General features: G+C 40.1%; 1 protein-coding gene across 18 annotated transcripts in view; it reads left to right on the forward strand.

Annotated features, from left to right (window-relative positions):
- The window catches only part of LOC133247387 (natural resistance-associated macrophage protein 2-like), a 33,957-nt gene extending 16,995 nt beyond the window's left edge, over positions 1 to 16,962 (forward strand). For 4 of the 18 annotated variants that reach the window (XM_061416114.1, XM_061416117.1, XM_061416106.1 and 1 more), the window contains 3 exons: positions 345 to 418; positions 3,392 to 3,447; positions 4,816 to 5,392. In XM_061416114.1, coding sequence (XP_061272098.1) covers positions 345 to 418; positions 3,392 to 3,447; positions 4,816 to 5,000 — 315 coding nt within the window. In that variant the 3' untranslated portion in view covers positions 5,001 to 5,392. Of the gene's footprint in view, positions 1 to 344; positions 419 to 1,292; positions 1,447 to 2,154; positions 2,156 to 3,391; positions 3,518 to 4,815; positions 5,393 to 12,067 lie in introns of those variants that run through there. The other 14 variants (XM_061416120.1, XR_009736373.1, XR_009736372.1 and 11 more) reach the window with 14 other exon arrangements.
- Positions 16,963 to 19,177: the final 2,215 nt, after the last annotated feature.

Raw genomic sequence — 19,177 nt, forward strand, 5'->3', positions numbered from 1 at the left:
AGCCTGTTGAACGGGAATTATAAACGGTAATTACACAAAGAACACAATGTTATTGTTTGTTAATCCAGGCAAACATTAAATAATGTATAAGACACTCCTTGGTTTTATGGAGGTTAAGAAAATTTGGCAGATACAAATTTATTAAAGACACTATGAGCATAATTGATGCTAGGTTCATGTTACAGATTTCCACATAACCCCTCCAGCATGTTGTGATGACAGGAATAATTTCTCACAGAGTAGGTGAGGCAGGGTCTGTGGTTCTGTTTTGCTAAGAGTGCTGCTCTCTGGGGTTTTACAGGAACCTCCATAGCCTTGTCTGATCTTAGTTTTCTCTTTTCCAGCTTCCCTTTGCTCTCATACCCATTCTAACATATACGAGCTTGCGACCGGTCATGAGCGAATTTGCCAATGGACTGTGAGTGTGTTTCTTTTAGTTCCCAAAGATGTGTGGGGGAAGGGTATCTTCATCAAACAGGCCAGTCAGAAAATCAGTTCTAGGGGAGCTGTATGCTTTAAGAAGTGATTGCTAGAGCTGCCCCTTCAATCTATGACTTAGAAAATAGAGACTACTGGGGACTTCCCTGAAACTAAGGTCTCACATACCACAGAGAATGGCCAAAAATTAAAAACAAATAAGCACAACATTGTATATCAACTCTACTTCAATTTTTAAAAAGTTAAAAAAAAATGAAGATAGAAATTGTGTATGTAACAAAGGAGGGAAAGCATATTTTTTGTTCTAATACCTTTTCTGTACATCTTTAAAGGATATGCATATTTGAAATGACTTGTTTCATCTCTAGAGACTCAAGACGTTTTGCAGTTTTAGGGCTTGTTCCATTTTTAGGGAATTAAATAATAGGAATTATTTGATAGTGTAACACTATTTTTCCTCTTTCTGTGTGTGTGTGTGTGTGTGTGTGCGCCACTCAGTCGTGTCTGATTCTTTGTGACCCATTGTAATTTGTGACCATGGCGTTCTTCTCCAGGCAAGAATACTGGAGTGGGTAGCCATTCCCTTCTCCATGGGATCTTTGTGACCCGGGGATCGAGCCCAGGTCTCCTGCACTGCAGGCAGATTCTTAGCTGACTGAACCACGGGGAGGGAAGCATTTCTTTCTCCCTAACATTGCGTAACTTTGACCCTTTTAACCTAATCTGGGACATAAGATCTACTTTTAAGTTTATTTTGAAATGCTGCTTACTCCTGCCTAAGGAGATACAGTGTCTGTTTCCATCTGTGGACAGGGTGGACTATTCCACCGATAATTGTGCTGATTCTTTTACAGAGGCTTGAGGATCGTGGGCGGTATCGTGGTCCTTATCATCTGTTCCATCAACATGTACTTTGTCGTGGTTTATGTCCAGGATGTAGGGCATATGGTATTGTATGTGGTGGCTGCAGTGGTCAGCGTAGCTTATCTGAGCTTTGTGTTTTACTTGGTAAGTCCAGTTGGAAGGGGCAGGGGTGGTCAAGGGGGGCTAACACTCAGAAGAGAAAGGACCCAAAAGAGCACATAGCTAGTTATCTTCAGGTTATTGACACAATTCACATGAAATCGTTAAACCAGCTGTGACTAAAGAATATTTTTAGCCATAAATTTTCCCTCGGTTCCTAAGTGCTGTCATTTTTCTGTCATTCCATCTGATTTCCATTCCTAATACTTCCTAACAAGAGAGTGTGGTATGTTTGAAAAACACAAAGATCAGCCGTGTAGAAAGTAGAGAGTGGTAAAAGATGGGGCTGGAGAAGGGAGCTGTGTCATGTGATTTCAGATCTTTGGAGGGCAGCACATGTGGGTTCACAGCCCTGCCCAGCTCTACTATTTAATAGCTGTCCAATGTTGAAATTAGTAAATAGTGATATTCTCTCTTTGAATTATTCTAGAATTATTAAAAATGATGGTTATAAAACATAGCTCTGTAAAAAAGGAATGCAGAATTATGTATACCTAGATAATCAAAAAAGTATCAAAAGTCTAGAGCAAATTATGTAAAAATGGTAAGAGTAGATGCCTTAGGATGGTGGAATTATGGATATATTCTTTCTCTATTTTGCAGATCTATAATGTTACTTATATCAGTGAAAAGCAGTGATAGCTACAACACATCCACCTCCCTGTTCTACACAGGTTTCTCTAAAAAACACAGGGTTCAGGATTAGGGACAGCAGAATTTATAATGTATCTGCTACAGAGAATGGCAAGGCTGGAAGGTGGAAACCCCCTGCTCATCTTTCTAACACTGACCTAGTTCCCATGCCTGGAGAAGGCAATGGCAACCCACTCCAGTACTCTTGCCTGGAAAATCCCATGGACGGAGGAGCCTGGTAGACTGCAGTCCATGGGTTCGGTAAGAGTCAGACACTACTGAGCGACTTCACTTTCACATTTCACTTTCATCCATTGGAGAAGAAAATGGCAACCCACTCCAGTACTCTTGCTTGGAAAATTCCATGGATGGAGGAGCCTGGTGGGCTGCAGTCCATGGGGTCAGTAAAAGTCGGACACGACTGAGCGACTTCACTTGCACTTTTTACTTTCATGCATTGGAGAAGGAAATGGCAACCCACTCCAGTATTCTTGCCTGGAGAATCCCAGGGATGGGGGAGCCTGGTGGGCTGCCGTCTATGGGGTTGCATAGAGTCGGACACGACTGAAGCGACTTAGCAGCAGTAGTTCCCATGCCAGTATCTGCCACAGGGTAGGTACTTGATTGGGAAAACATTTTAGTAAATATTGAAAAATTATGACTTGAGTAGATACTTCTCTTCTTTTTTCCTCCTGAGTGAACCATGGGCAAAATAAGATTATGATGAGCCTGTAATATAGGGACTTACTCTAAGGAAACCCAAGTAACTGAGTATGGTCTTGACAGAAATTGTTTTAAAAATTCGCAGCAAGGCATTCTCTGGTGGTATAGTCATTAGGATTTCGGGCTTTCACTTCAAAGTCCCAGACAGACAGACAGACTCACATTCCCCCACCCAAAGAAAATGCTGTAGAAGTTAAGGGGATCTTTCCTTCATGCAGATGTGCTGAATTGTTCTCAGTCAGCCTGACACTATAGAAATTGTTGAAGACCTACTTTTAAGGCCGAGCACTGATTCTACAGTGAAGTACTACTGTTTAATCAGGAGACTATCGCGATTTTATTAGTCAGTCATTCCCCGTAGTGCAAGGAATGTGATAAGCCTGAACAAAAGTGGTATTCTTGGAACTCTCCCAATCAGATAAAAGAAGCAAACACCGAGCAGTAGGAACAAAGGGAACTGAGTATCGAAATCAGCACAACAAAGAAGTTTGCATCTGAGCAGTGCAATGTGGGCGGTGCAGCGGGCAAGGGCTCTCCACAGAGTTTGGTGAATGATGACTGTATTTTCTTTCAGGGTTGGCAGTGTTTCATTGCACTGGGCATGTCCTTCCTGGACTCTGGACACACACGGTAAGCATCTCTGAAGTCCTGCTGAGCGAAGATGCTATCCATGGCTACACTAAGTAAACACTGTCTGCAGGTACCATCAGTGTTTCTATGGTTTACTGTGTGAACATAGCCAGACATATGTGTTGCACAGACTGCATTTAGGACTCAACTGTTTGTTGGAAAAGGCTTTGTTGTGTGTGTTTGAAAGATGGCATTATTTTTCTCTCTGAACTCTAACCTGGGAACTGGATTAGGTAGGATCCTTGACAACTTGACGTCTGCTTCTCTCAAACAACACTGAACTCTTTTGCTGCCCAAGGGCCAGCTTCTTTTATCTTTTTGAAGCATAATCCTCTATGTAAGATTGTGAGAAAGACTGACTATATGTTAAAAAAACATATTTAGTAATTCAACAAATTTTTTATAATACAAAGTACAGAATACATGTGCAAGTTTAGTTTATCCAATGACAGTGCATTTAAAGGCTGCAAAATACTTTCCTTATGCATACCCTTTGAATAATTGTTTTTTCTTTACATCTGTTTAATGTCTTGTCTCCTTTAGTAGAATCAAGGGAAAGCAGTTTGTGTTGTTCATAGCTATACTCCCAAAACCTAAAGTAGTGTCTTAGTTCAGTTCAGTTGCTCGTCCAACTCTTTGCGACCCCATGGACTGCAGCATGCCAGGTTTCCTTTTCCATCAACAACTCCTGGAGCCTACTCAAGCTCATGTCCATCCAACCATCTCATCCCTTCTCCTGCCTTCAATCTCTCCCAGCATCAAGGTCTTTTCCAATGAGTCAGCTTTTCGCATCAGGTGGCCAAAGTATTGGAGTTTCAGCTTCAGCACCAGTCCTTCCAATAAATATTCAGGGTTGATTTCCTTTAGGATTGACTGGTTTGATTTCTTTGCAGTCCAAGGGACTCTCAAGAGTCTTCTCCAACACCACAGTTCAAAAGCATCAATCCTTCAGTGCTCGGTTCTCTTTATGGTCCAATTCTCACATCAATAATAACTACTAGAAAAATCCTAGCTTTGACTATATGGACCTTTGTTGGCAAAATAATGTCTCTGCTTTTTAATATGTTGTCTAGGTTTGTCGTAGCTTTTCTTCCAAGGAGCAAGTGTCTTTTAATTTTATTTTCAATTTAATTTATTTAAATTATAATAAAATTTGATTTTATTTTCAATTTAATTTTAATTAAGTAGTGCCTAAGATATATTAAGTGCTCAGTAAAGTGTTTATTGCATAAAAGGTTAGCAAAGATTTTTGACTGCTACATATGGACAATGAACTTAGAAATGTGAACAATAATATATTTGCAAAGTGTCACACTGGAATTTTCTTCCACTTAGAAAACCTTAAACCTGTTCTCATTTTTCAACAAGCTTATGAACCTATCTCTCTGATGGATGGAGGTGTCAGTGCCATTGAAGGATACGAGAAGAGATTGTTCCACGTTGCTCTCTTTCCGTACTCCAACACGACTACAATTTTGATTATTGTAAAGAATTTGTTTCAGGATTCCTCAAAATCTACGACTCTTGGTCTCAAAGCCATTGTGCAAGTTTAGTGTTGAAATCTACTAGTGTCGGAGGGTCTCCTCTAGAGGCGTGGGTCAGCAGTGGCTCACTGCAGGGACTGGGGCACTGGTACCCCAGTCCTCTGGATTATTTTAATTATAAAGTAATAAGTTTTTAATTATAAAAGATTAAATCTCAACTAGGGTGGCTTGATCCATATTAATAAAAATCATGAGATAATCTACCCCTATCAGGTTCAGGATTCTTTTAATTTATTTTCACTTTAAATTTCTCAGTGGCAGTTAAGAGGGACGAGAAAGCATAAAAAAGATGATATATGGACATATGGTAAAACTCACTTGTAGGGGATGGTAACTAATCTGTTAGAAAATCACTTGAACAATTTTCTGCAGAGATTAAATAAAGAGTTTATCAAAATTTTCTTTGGAGTCCTGATTTTAATAATTCTCATATTAGCACAGAGCTCTCCTGATGGTATTTCTTATTGAACACTAGACTTGGGAAACCTTCCCCTTCCTCCTCCAGGAGGGTAGCGATAGAAAAAGATGGTAGCATTTATGAACTGATGTTCTCAAGAGACATTAGAGTGAGAAGAAGAAGAAAAGGAGCCATCTGTTTTATTCCTAAAAAACACCTTCTACCAGAATTGTCATGTTTTTCTGAAGCATGCCCAAGATGACTTGCAAGGCAATCTCAGGAGCTCTGGATGTAAGCGTTGGAAAGCTCGCTCCCTCTCAGCGAGTCCTTTGGTGTCACTGGTTGCCAAGTTCTCTCTGCAGGGTTGCATTGGGCTACCTCACTTCAGCCATTCCCTCAGAGGGAAAAACTTTGAGACCAGATGGTGGAGCTCTGGAGTCATAGGAAATGGGTCCCTTCAGCATGGAGCTGCTGCTCTTCAGCCACTTCTGACATTTTTACATGTGGAGCCTGACACCATGTGATTATCTCAAACCAAATCACATTGTCTGCTGCTACTGCTGCTGCTAAGTCACTTCAGTCGTGTCCGACTCTGTGCGACCCCATAGATGGCAGCCCACCAGGCTCCCCCGTCCCTGGGATTCTCCAGGCAAGAACACTGGAGTGGGTTGCCATTTCCTTGTCCAATGCAGGAAAGTGAAAAGTGAAAGTGAAGTCGCTCAGTCGTGTCCAACTCTTCGCAACCCCATGGACTGCAGCCTACCAGGCTCCTCTGTCCATGGGATTTTCCAGGCAAGAGTACTGGAGTGGGGTGCCATTGCCTTCTCGATCACATTGTCTGGTGGAGATAAATAATGCATTCTTTTATAGCCACTGACTTGGTGAGAACAGTAATGGGAATGCAATCAAAGGACTTTTCATTTTGGTGTCTTCCTTCTGTAATTCCTGTTGATTGATATTCTCTCTTCACCTGAGCCCCTAAAGGCATTGTTTCCAATAAAGCGCAGACTGAATGGACTGTTTTATATCTCATTAAGGGTAAACTGGGGGCTTCTCTGTTGGCTCAGATGGTAAAAAATCCATCTGGAGTGCAGGAAACCCAGATTTGATTCCAGGGTTGGGAAGATCTCCCAGAGAAAGGAATGGCAACCTACTCTAGTATTCTTGCCTGGAGAATCCCATTGTTAGAGGAGCCTGGCAGGCTACAGTCCTTGGGGTCGCAAAGAGTTGGATACGACTGAGTAACATTAACTCGGTAACTAAGGGTAAACTGATGTGTTCCACTGACCATACCTTTACCTCAACCCTTCCAGTGACATAACACAGAATCATGAGACGAAAATTCCCTAGCCATTATTCCTCACATCCCTTTCTTTCCCTAATATCATTCCCTAAACTGGTTACAAGGGCACTCTGAAAATAACTGGGGACTGACATCTTAAGTTCTCATCTGGCCTCAGTAGGTGAGGGCCATGTTGACAAAGTTCTTTGTAAAGACAGTACACTAACATTTACTTTTCCCCCAAAGTCTGGGTAGGTCCGGTCAGTCTCAGATTTACAGATGTTTCAAAACCCAGGTAAAAGCTGCTAGTTTTCTTTTTAAAGTTATATATATGACTTGCAGTGATGGAAAATTTCTTCCCAGTTAAGCTGCTGTTTATACCACTATATGTGTAGTATTTTTACAGTGTTAACACCCTCATGCTATATATTCCATCAGATGCTCTCACATGTAAAGTGTACTTTCTGTTCAGCCAGTACTTTGGCTACAGTAAACAACGTTTGAAATTGAAATCTTCCAGCGCCAGCATATGCAGTCTGTGTGGCATAAAATAACTGCTGCTACAGCATACTGGGAATTAACAGGGATGGGGAAGAGCTGCAGTTTGGCTCCTGTGAGGTCCGTTAGTGGTTTTGGGAGTTGTTAAAATGAGCTTTTAGTGACATTTAACAATATGTACACTTAGTTTGTCATTTAAAAGTTTTTTTTTCTTTTTTCAATTTGGTTTCCTGGGTATTTTTTTAACCTTGAAAATACTCTGTTAATGGGTCTCAACACGTTTGAAATACTGAAACATCAACTACCACCTGGAGAACACATTAGACCCACAGTGTTAGTGATTCTTCTCTTTGTAAGAGTTAGAGAAATACAGTTTACACCTGGATATCCAGGGATGCTGACCCTCTGTGGAATAAAAAAAATAATTGGCCTGTAATCTATAGTTAGCTTTTCATGTTTATACTCAGCCCTTCATGTCCAGTGTTCCTCTGAATCTGTGATTCTGCATTCTCAAATTCACCCGACTTGGGATCATGTATTTCTGTAGCATTTAATATTGAAAAAAAATCTGTGTGGGAGCAGACCCTCAAGGTTCAAATTTACAGCGTTCAAGCCTCAACGTACGTTTAGTTCTGAGAAGACTTGAATTGTCGACAGCAAACACTAATTTCTACTACCGATTTAGTTAGTTTTGCTGTTGCTAAAGATTACATCGTTACCATATTTAAAGTTGAAAAAAATGGTCATTTTGCATTTCTCTGCTCTAAGCTGAATATTTTTCTGTCTGTAGTCTTGTTTCACCATTGAGGTAGGCTTTTATATTCTGTATATGCTGCCAATAAAAAGTATGTGTATTTGAAAAGAGAAATGAAAATTGTTTAGCTTAGATATGAAAGCATTCTGGCAGACTGTTGAGGTCCTTTAATGGACCGGAACCTGGTGGTCCGGAGTCGACCGATAAGAAAGTAAAGGAGAGAGAAAGAGGCTGATATTCCTTGGTTACGCAGAAAGCCAATAAAGCCCCTGCACGGGGCTTGCTCTGTTCACGAAGGCCTCAGGCGCCCTCTCGATGGGGTGAAGGCCCAGAGCGCCTTCTCGAGAGGGTCTTAGAAGCCTGGGCAGGAAAGTGAACTCAGAGAGCCTCTGCACTCCAGGGGATCAGCCTGAAAAAGAGAGGGAGAGTGAGAGAGCGAGAAAGAAAGACACGGGGACCAAAGCTCTGATGGAGCAAAGGTGTTTTAATCAACATGGTGTGGGCATTTATACTGTCTTACAAGGTAGTTATTCTCAGCAAAGATAAAGATTAAAATTCCAGACTTATAAAACATAGGCGATCCATATTAGACTTGTAAACAATCACTTTTACCATATGATTCACAAGAAGGAAGAGGGTACTTATCACTGTATAGAAAAACTAATGAAGGAAATGCCTGGATTCTTCAGCCCCCAGGAGAGGCTTGCCTCTCCTCTTAATTCCTGAGTATTCAGGAATTAATAAGGAGCAGAGAATTCCTGACAGATCCAAAACAGCACACAGGAAGCCTCCTGTTAAATGCTTCCTGACAGCAGACCAGATATAAATACAAAGACCAAGCTCAGACACAGTAACCTGCTAGGCTTGTCACCAAACACACGGCAGGAAAAGCTAAGTCACTTAGTTTGTCCCAGGAGTGTCACTAGAGCTTCATTTTCCCTTTGTCTATTGCAAGCTTCCCCTGTCTGTCTTACAGGAATTGAATACTGTAAGTTACACCATAGAAATTATCTCAGAGTTTTGTTCTACATTTGTCCTTCCTCCCTTATTACTTTTTTTTTTTTTAATGCGCCATGTGGCTTATGGAATCTTAGCTTCCTGACCAGGGATTGCACCTGGGCCTGTGGCAGTGAAAGTCTGGAGTCATAACCACTAAGCCACCAGGGAACTCTTTATTTGGGTTTAATTTCAGAACTAAAATAAGATGCATAACACTTTGAAGGTCCTGATTTTAGACATTTCCTTTAGCTCTGCCCTCTGCAGTGCTTTCTGTTTCTTCCACGGACAGGACCAGTGAGTCCAGATGTGTCACCTTCTTTTGACACCTTAGCTTGGGACTGTTAAAAATGACTAACGCATGCTAGTTGGGTGTCTAAGCACTCACGTTTGTGTGTGTGTGTATTGGGGGGCACTCAGTCGTGTCTGACTCTGTGACCCCATGGGCTATAGTCTGCCAGGCTCCTCTGTCCATGAGATTTTCCGGGCAGGACTACTGAAGCAGGTTGCCATGCCCTCCTCCAGGTATCTTCTGGACCCAGGGATCAGACTCGAGACTCTTGCACCTCCTGCATTGGCAGGAAGATTCTTTACCACTGCACCACCTAGGAAGCCCAAGCACTCACATGATCTCATGTAATTCTTATAACAAAAGGATATAGATAAGGCAACTGAAGGACCAAAAATTAAAACATATCACCAGTAAGTGGGCAGTTGGCCTTTGAACATGACTAGCTTAATTCTAGAGCCCATGTTACCATTACCAACCATCCTATACAATATACAGTATACACTTTGTAGTATACATTTTAAGACACCAAGCTTTGGTGTCTAGCAGCATCCAGAATAGCACCATATCAAAGATACTTTTCTTAATGCTCTGAAGAGTGCTATAGTACATTAGGTCAAAAGTTGCCAATTGATAGGCTAATTTTGTTTGGCCTGTGCTAAATTTTCAAAAGTACCTGAATGCTTTTTCTGGTAGGTGTAGAAAATGGGCAGGGCCAGTAATAGCTAAGAACTGATAGTTTATTCATTTCCATACCCCTGTGCCCTTGAAAGGTTTAGCCAATTCCTCTGCCATTTAGCCCCAGTTCTCAGTGTCCCCAAGCAATACCACAAACTTATCCAAAGAAGGAGTTTTCTCTACTAAGTCATCAAGTGATATAATCTGGAGGTCATAGGACTAAAAATGCAGCCCTTGCTTACTACAAGCCCACCCCACCACCTTGAGAATAGGCTGCAGTGAATTGCCTGATATCTGATAATTGCTCTTGGTTATTAAGACCTTAAGTCATAAGACCCTAAATTTGTGTGAAAGGTGAAGTGCTGTTATTCTGCCCTAAGGCCAGTGTGTTTCAGTAATTGCTAGCCTGATAGTTGAGAATAGTTTTTATCATAGGCTCCATTTTGTCTCATCTTCTTACAGTCATCACAATCCTCTGATGGGCATTTTTAATGTCTAAAAAAATATCGAAGACCTAAATGAGTTAGGCTTCCCAGATGGTGCAGTGGTAAAGAATCTGCCTGTCAGTGCAGGAGAAACAAGAGATGTGGGTTTGATCCCTGGATTGGGGAAAATCCCCTACAGTAGGAAATGGCAACCCATTCTAGTATTCTTGCCTGGAAAAATATTCATGGACAGAAGAGCTGGTGGGCTATAGCCCATGGGGTCACAAAGAGTCAGACACGCCTGAGCACAGACATCACACACACAAAATGTGGTAGCTTATTAATGTCCTTGGCATTTTCAAATGTACCATTTTTTCTGGTTTTACAAATGAGTAGGATAAGGCTTCAGAAGGATACATGACTTGCTCAAGGTCACAGGGAGTGGCATAGTTGGAGCTTGATCCCAGCCCCAGTGCCTTTTCCACTACACTGTACTAGTCCATAGGGTCAGAGTCAGACATGACTGAAGTGACTTAGCACGCATGCATACTGTTAATTTATTGTGTGCATTCAGCATCCTGCCTATTCATATAGTCTTATTTAATTCTTAAAACAAAAAAATCAGCCTCTGAATTACAGATGAGGTAACTGAAAGAGCCAAAAGAGGCTGTTACCAGGGGCAACAACATTCCTAAAATCCCAGGTAATACCAGTAGGGCTAAAAGGAGACTCAGTGATTGTCCCACGGTGAATGCAGAGAAGAAAAACAGGGTAAGCTCCATCTTCACAAATGCCAGTACAAACCGTCTGGATTAAGTCTCCAGGAGTGGGTCTGGCAATATGTTTTTTTGCTTTGTTTTCATATTTATTTTTGATCTGCCCTGGGTCTTGGTTGCGTCTCAAGGGATCTTTTGTCACCGTGCGCAGGCTTCTCTCTAGTTGCTGCTTGTGGGCTCCAGAGCTAGAGCTTGCTCAGTTGCTCCCAGGCATGTGAGATCACAGTTCCCTGACCAGGGGTCAAACTATGTCTTCTGCCTGGCAAGGCAGATTCTTAACCCCTGGACCACCAGAGACGTGTCTGGCAGTGTGTTGTAAAAGCAGCTGAAGTACTTCTTATTCAGTCTGATAAGTGTTCGGGACCCATAGATTTTTTCCTGTTCCCTTAGCACATGCCATGTTATGTTTCTTTCTTTAAATGGAAGACTTTTCTCTGCTCAGGTGCCAAAGGATAATAGAGCCCAGATAACAGGGCTCGGGATTTAGATTATTTGAAATTTGATTTCTTTTCTCTGTTTTGGTTGCACTGTGCAGCTTGTGGGATCTTAGTTCCCTGACCTAGGATTGAACCCGAACACTCAGCAGGCAAAGCACAAAGTACTAATCACTGGACCACCAGGGAATTCCCTGAAATTTGAGTTCTGACACACTCGATATTAAGGTATAAAAGCTCACAGTATATTTGCTCTTAATATCCTGATCAGAAACACCCATGCCGAAGTAGAGTATGTCACAAGAATAGTTAAAGTGAAAATTTTGTATTTGGCATTTAACAAATCCTTAACTATTTCAGCTCCTGTCAGTTATTTTATATATGTAGTAAACCATTCATATATTTATAAGCCATTTATTTTCTGAAAGAAAATCAGTATAGCAGAACTGAAATAAGAGCTACTTTTATATGCTGATTATAGATACTTGAATGCCAATTTTAAATACTTATAAATCAGTCTAACTCTTTTCCATCTTTTTGTCCTCAGCACCATCTGGGATTGACAGTTCAACCTGAACTCTACCTTCTGAACACCGTGGACGCTGACTCACTTGTGTCTAGATGACGGACAGCCTCAGGGACTATAGAAGACCCACTTTCTCTTAGTCCTTTTGTGCCAAGTGTCCTGTTAACATTTCTCTGTTAGTTCAGTCGTGAGTTTTGTTCAGATGTTTTGAACAAAAGGTAAAAATTTCCTCATAGGGTAGATTTTGTCACAGTGTTAAAGCTGACAGCTATTAAGTGTAGGTCAGAGACCCACCACCTCACAACAGTCCTACAGCTGCCAGAGTTAAATGATTAGCCTATGATGGCCACACACCCCTATGGGCTTTTGTCTGGACTTCTGGAATTTTAAAAGTATATATGTGTGTATGTTTATGTAAACCTGAACTTACTAGTTTGGGTAGAGTTTTATATAAAAAGGATATTTTTTATTTTATTTTTTTAAAGAATGTTGTTTCAGATAAACCAGATATTTTGCCTGAATCACAAGTGACAAAGGAATAAGAGCACTGTTCTTTTTCAGAATGAGCTGGTCAAATTGACTTACTTTAAAAGTGATACTTGACTATGGCCAGTTGAACTTGACTTGGATTTAATCGACCTATCCTTGGTAGCTACTGATACTAGCACATCAATTCCAAAGAAAACATTTCTTTTATTCGGCAGTTGTATTTCATCCTGGTTGCTGGCATGCTCTGTGATTGTTATTTTCTTTCTTGTTGTTTTTCTTGAATTTTTCTTCAGCGATATGACGGTATTTTCCAAAGAGCTTAATACCTAGTAACAATATCCAGAAGTCATTCTGGATTCTGGTCATTCTTTAACCAATGATCGTTTTCCATGCTGCTTTGGAACTCAGCCCATTCTAGCACTTTAGGTATAAAAAGAATTCTAACACGGAACTTTATAAAGCCCAACAGAAGATAATGGAGATATTAGTTTTCTTTCTAATATGTGTATAGTCCCAGTTTTTCTTCCCACTTTTTCCATTAATACTCAAACACCGTTTCTAGGCCAAAGTCTATTCCTAATAGCCTTTGGAAATATTTCTAATATTTCTAATGCAACTCTCCTAGGGAATGCTAAGCATTTAAAGTTATTTATACCAAGTAGTATGAGACTAGATGTAGACTGGGACTTGGAAGATACTGTCACAAACTGCCTGCCCACATGTGGATTATAGAGTTTTTTTTGACTCCTCTTCCTAACCCGGATTTTTTTCCATAAAATTTTTATAATACATCATTTAATACCTAAAACTTGAAAGTTTCTGCATATTGATCTGATTGAAAAGTCAGAGGATGCTGAACACCAGGCTCACACCCCTTAATGGAAGTGCAGTTGGCTTACACTGAATGGCAGCTATCCGTTCTTAATGGAATACAGTCTGTGCCTTCTCTCCTTTTCTCCCAGCCCCAAAGACACTGAGTTTGCAAGCCCTGCAGCCTTTGTATGTTTGAGCATCATTTTCCTCTTTCAGCGTAAACCTTGCTGCCTTATTTTAAAACTTAGGACCTTTCAGTAAGACTTAAAAAAAAAAAAAAATCCAGACATCACCTTTGTTGATTTGTAATGATTTGATCCTCTGAGTGTCAGGGATATTTTTTCCAAGATGATTCTTTAAAAATCCCTCATTTCTACTTCGTGGCCTTTGAAATTTCTGATAAGAGCCACAGCCTTGCATCCCAGGTTAGAGAGCTTGTGATCTTAAAAGTAAAACTGAATTAACATCATTTCTCAGCTCTTATTTGAAAAAGAGACTTAAAAAATGAATTTCAGTGTTTTGGTTTCTTTATACAGAGACAGCAACTCTAGATGAATCAGTTTGTTGGGTTTTTCTTCCCTCCCTGGGCAAGTGTCCAGATGTTCATTTCTCAGTAGTTTCATTACCAGAGAATGTTTGGGGAAAGAAAAAAGCAAAAAAAAAAAAAATCCTGTTATACAGCTCATGAGAAAGATAAGGTGGTTGGTTAAACAGAGATTAAGTTCTTGGGGGCATTTCTGTAGCTTATCTCCATTCTTTAATTGTATGTTACTAGGAATAGACTAGAGTTTGCAGAAATTTATTTATAAGTATACCCCTCAGGTCATACAACTCCTGTAATCAGAAAACTTGATATAAAGCAAAAACTAGGTCATGCCAAAACCAGTGGAGGAGACTGATGTTTAAAGATTGAGTCTTGGGTAGATGTTTTTGCTAAGTTAAGAGCATTTAATCATTATGATTTACAAATCTGGATTTCTATGATACGTGCTTATATAGACAGTAATATAATCAATCTCCCCCCTTTTGACCCTACTGGGCGGCATGCGGGATTCCCCACCTGGAATCCAACTGATATCCACCTCCAGTGAAGGTAGAGAGTCTTAACCCAATATGTTCAGGGGAAGTCCCAATATATTCAGTCTTAAGATTAACCTAGATGTACATACTCACTCAATTCCTAAGGTTTAACACTGTGGAGTCAATTTTAAAAGGATTCTCTGACAGTGTATACCCAGAGTTTCAGAAAAATGCAGTTCAATACTGAGCAGCTGCTCAGTATTGAATTGAACAGCTGCTGCTGCATACTACATTATTGAGCAGCTGCTGCTACATAACTGTGTGCTGGCCTAATAAAAAAGGCATTCAGAGCATACCCAATAGTTTAACTAGTCAGTGAGGCATCAGAGATTACAGCAGCCAATGAAAATAGCCTTCTCAGTTTTTAAACATTATGATATTAAGCACCAAGCCTTTGCCCCAGAAGTACCGTGCACATTCAGGTTTGTATCTGTAGGGTCTTCCCTCCATGACCTCCCCTCTTTGCCCAAGCTAATGTGGGTAAATGGGCATCCTGCATACTTAGCTCGTCTCCATAAATGATTTTACATTTTAATTTAAGCATAATTGCTGAGCTCTTATGTATAACTACTCTTAATTTTTTTCACTGCTTTTTTCAAGCAAGAATTACATTAGTATATTCAGAGTAAGATTATTGTAAAATTCTGGAGTCTTTTGGGTTTTGTGAGAAGAGCCCATTTCTGATTAAACAGTTCATCTATTTTTAATGTTGAGAATCTTTTGGGAGAGGGGGGTCTTTGTGGTAGCCTGATTAGAAGTATCTTTTCATTGTATAATCAGTATGAAGGATGACATTTCTATGGCCTCGGTCTTAAATTTTCCTGACTCTCATGGAACACATTGGAGCCAACTGCTGGAATGTTTACTCTAGGGAAATAGAGTAGCTGGATTCTTTCCTTGCCTGTTTCCTAAACGGGACAGTGTTGACTGAAACATGTATGTCTCTTGGTGGCGCTTGAAGAGCTTCATGGTGAGTACAGATGGCAACTTTAAAAAGAATTACCCTATGCCCTAGAGAAAAGTGTATATAACATACAGCAGTGAGTTAATGTTGTCTAGAATGTAGATATAGTATCCAGTATTCCTGCATCTTTCCCTTCCCCAAACACTAGACTTCACTTTCCAGTCAGAATAATTTCTCCAGTACAGAAAACATCAAGAAAGAGGAAATCAGCACTACAGATCATATTATAGTGTCCCCCCACCCTTTTTTTTTTAATAGTGCATTCTTGCTTTTATCTCAGTGGGTACTTTTTTTTCCCCTCTTTGGTTTTCTTCCCCAGGCCTGGAGTTGCAAGAGATCTTAGGCATAGCAGTTATGACTTTAGCAAGATGGAGCTAGTTTTTAGAACCCTAAGGCTTACAGAGGAGCTTGACGCCTCAGGTATACTTAACATTTATTATCTTTGTTTCTTGTGTTTTCTGCAGTGTCATACCACATCTCCCACAATACTGCCATATGAGGGAAAAGGGATATTTTTTTAAGCAATTTTCCTTTGTACTCCCAAAAATACTTTTAAGAAGTATAAGGATGAATACACAAATATTTAAATCTTAGATATTTATGTTTGTGGTAAATGAGTCAAATTTCTTTATAAAAGTGAGGTGCAGAGTAGTGAACCAAGTTTTTTTTTTTTTAATTCACCGAGCCCCAGACAGCATGCTACCCAGCACAAGCTCTGTGCTAGCCACGTGCACTCCCACCGGGGGCCTCTGGGCTGAACCACATTTAAATAAAAACATGGCCATTCATTCTCCTCTGATGTAATTTTTGCCCATTCTAAAAAGGAGTTTATGAAAGCCTTAATTACCTTGCCCTGTTTGGAGAGAATTGAGTGAATAGAGCATCACATTTAATATGGATAGTGAAACGTTTTCTGTAGCCATTATATAACTCCTAATTTTCAGGTCGATTTGGCATAATATAGATTGTTTTCTGCCACTAACTAGAAAATAAAAAAATTTTTAAGTGAGAACATCATGTCCTAGGTTCTAAAAGACAAAGGTATTTTTGAGTTGACTATGATTATTGATTTGGAAATCAATGTCTTAAACAATTGAAGGCTATACGAATTCTGATGGGAACTTCTGCAGTATAATTTGCTATATATTGAAAATTCATTCTTCATAAGGACTTCTCAGAAGGCTTCTTATTTTTCTTGTGTGTAACTTCATTTTTTGGTAATCCTTACAGAGTAATCCTTATAAAGTAAAGAACACCTAGAAACAAAAAGATGTATATTAGTAGAATATCTGTAAGAACCAAACACTGAATTTCATCACTTGTATTTTTTCTAAAACTAACCTACAATTGAAAACAAACACTCTTTATCGTATTCATTTTTGGCTTGGATCATACAAATGACTCTAGAGGGAAAAAAACCCCAAAATCTAAGAACCCTTTAGGATCAGTATAAATCTGAATTTATGATGTTACTGTGCCACTGTGAAGTTTGAATTTTAAGATAGTGGTGAGAAGGGAAAGTGGGAAGATTGGCTAGATCTTGAGATTTAAAAAATAGGCACTTAGAAAACATATATTCAGTATTGTACACAGTATTCTGTATTCAGTACTGTACTCAGTATTGTATTCAGTATTTTGATAAAAAGGAAGATGAATGGATCGTATTCCCTGCTTCTAGGAATTTACCGTTGAGTGGATGAATTAGCTATCTTTAGGCACATGAGCAGATGTACATCTTCCCTAAGGATGAGGTCCTAGGGCTCTGCAGAAAAGGGGGAAGGGCCTGGGAGGATAGCCTGAGGAAGAGCTGATTCTGTGAATTCCAGGGACATCAGCAAATGTTCATACCCAAAGCAAGATAGGGAGTGGCAGATTTAAAATAAATTCCATAACAGTTGTCAAGGCATCAGCTATCTAGTCAGTCAGTTCAGTTCGGTCACTCAGGCATTTCTGACTCTTTGCGACCCCATGAATCGCAGCACACCAGGCCTCCCTGTCCATCACCAACTCCAGGAGTTCACTCAAACTCATGTCCATCGAGTCGGTGATGCCATCCAGCCATCTCATCCTCTGTCATCCCCTTTTCCTCCTGCCTCCAATCCCTCCCAGCATCAGAGTCTTTTCCAAGGAGTCACCTCTTCGCATGAGGTGGCCAAAGTATTGGAGTTTCAGCTTTAGAATCATTCCTTCCAGAGAACACCCAGGACTGACTGATCTCCTTCAGAATGGACTGGTTGGATCTCCTTGCAGTCCAAGGGACTCTCAAGAGTCTTCTCCAATACCACGGTTCAAAAGCATCAATTCTTCGGCGCTCAGCATTCTTCATAGTTCAACTCTCGCATCCATACATGACCACAGGAAAAACCATAGCCTTGACTAGACGGACCTTTGTTAGCAAAGTAATGTACTACATAGTCTAAACTTAACATTTATTTCATTTTCCTTCTGGTTTATTTATGACACTTTCTGTTAATACCTACTGAGTGAACAGAACCTAAAGGGTCAGTAAGTTCATTTTCTCATCCTGATCAGATAGAAAAATAAGGCAGATGTCTGCATAATTTTCTAAAGAAATAGTATTGTAACTATCAAAGATGCATAAAATTCAAGCCAAAAAATGTTTAAACTTGAATCATTGTTGTATCTATGGAAATAACATTATCTGTTTCAGAGAGTACTATAGGACTCATTTCTCTGTGCTTATTAGACACAATTATTGAGATACCAAGGGAATATTTCATGCAAAGATGGGCACAATAAAGGGCAGAAATGGTATGGACCTAAAAGAAGCAGAAGATATTAAGAAGAGGTGGCAAAAATACACAGAAGAACTATACAAAAAAGATCTTCATGACCAAGATAATCACGATGGTGTGATCACTCACCTTCAGCCAGACATCCTGGAATGCGAAGTCAAGAGGGCCTTAGGAATCACTATGAACAAAGTTAGTGAAGGTGATGGAATTCCAGTTGAGTTATTTCAAATCCTAAAAGATGATGCTGTGAAAGTGCTGCACTCAATATGCCAGCAAATTTGGAAAACTCAGCAGTGGCCACAGGACTGGAAAAGGTCAGTTTTCATTCCAATCCCCCAAAAAGGTAATGCCAAAGAACGCTCAAACTACCACACAATGCACTCATCTCAGAGGCTAGCAAAGTAATGCTCTAAATTCTCCAAGCCAGGCTTCAACAGTACGTGAACTGTGAACTTCCAGATGTTCGAGCTGGATTTAGAAAAGGCACCAGAGATCAAATTGCCAACATCCTCTGGATCATGGAAAAAGCAAGAGAGCTCCAGAAAAATATCTACTTCTGCTTTATTGACTATGCCAAAGTCTTTAACTGTGTGGATCACCACAAATTGTGGGAAATTCTTAATGAGATGGGACTACCAGGCCTCCTGACCTGCCTCCTGAGAAATCTGTATGCAAGTCAAGAAGCAACAGTTAAAACTGGACATGGAACAACAGAATGGTTCCAAATTGGAAAAGGAGTACGTCAAGGCTCTATAGTGTCACCCTGCTTATTTAACATGTATGCAGAGTACATCATGAGAAATGCTGGGCTGGATGAATCACAAGCTGGAATCAAGATTGCTGGAAGAAATATCAATAGCCTCAGATATGCAGATGACACCGCCCTTATGATAGAAAGCAAAGAAGAAATAAAGAGCCTCTTGATGAAAGTGAAAGATAGTGAAAAAATTGGCTTAAGACTCAACATTCAGAAAACTAAGATCATGGCATCTGGTCCCATCACTTCATGGCAAATAGATGGGGAAACAA

The sequence above is a fragment of the Bos javanicus genome, chromosome 5 (genome assembly GCF_032452875.1).
Source record: "Bos javanicus breed banteng chromosome 5, ARS-OSU_banteng_1.0, whole genome shotgun sequence".
Taxonomy (NCBI): Eukaryota; Metazoa; Chordata; class Mammalia; order Artiodactyla; family Bovidae; genus Bos; species Bos javanicus.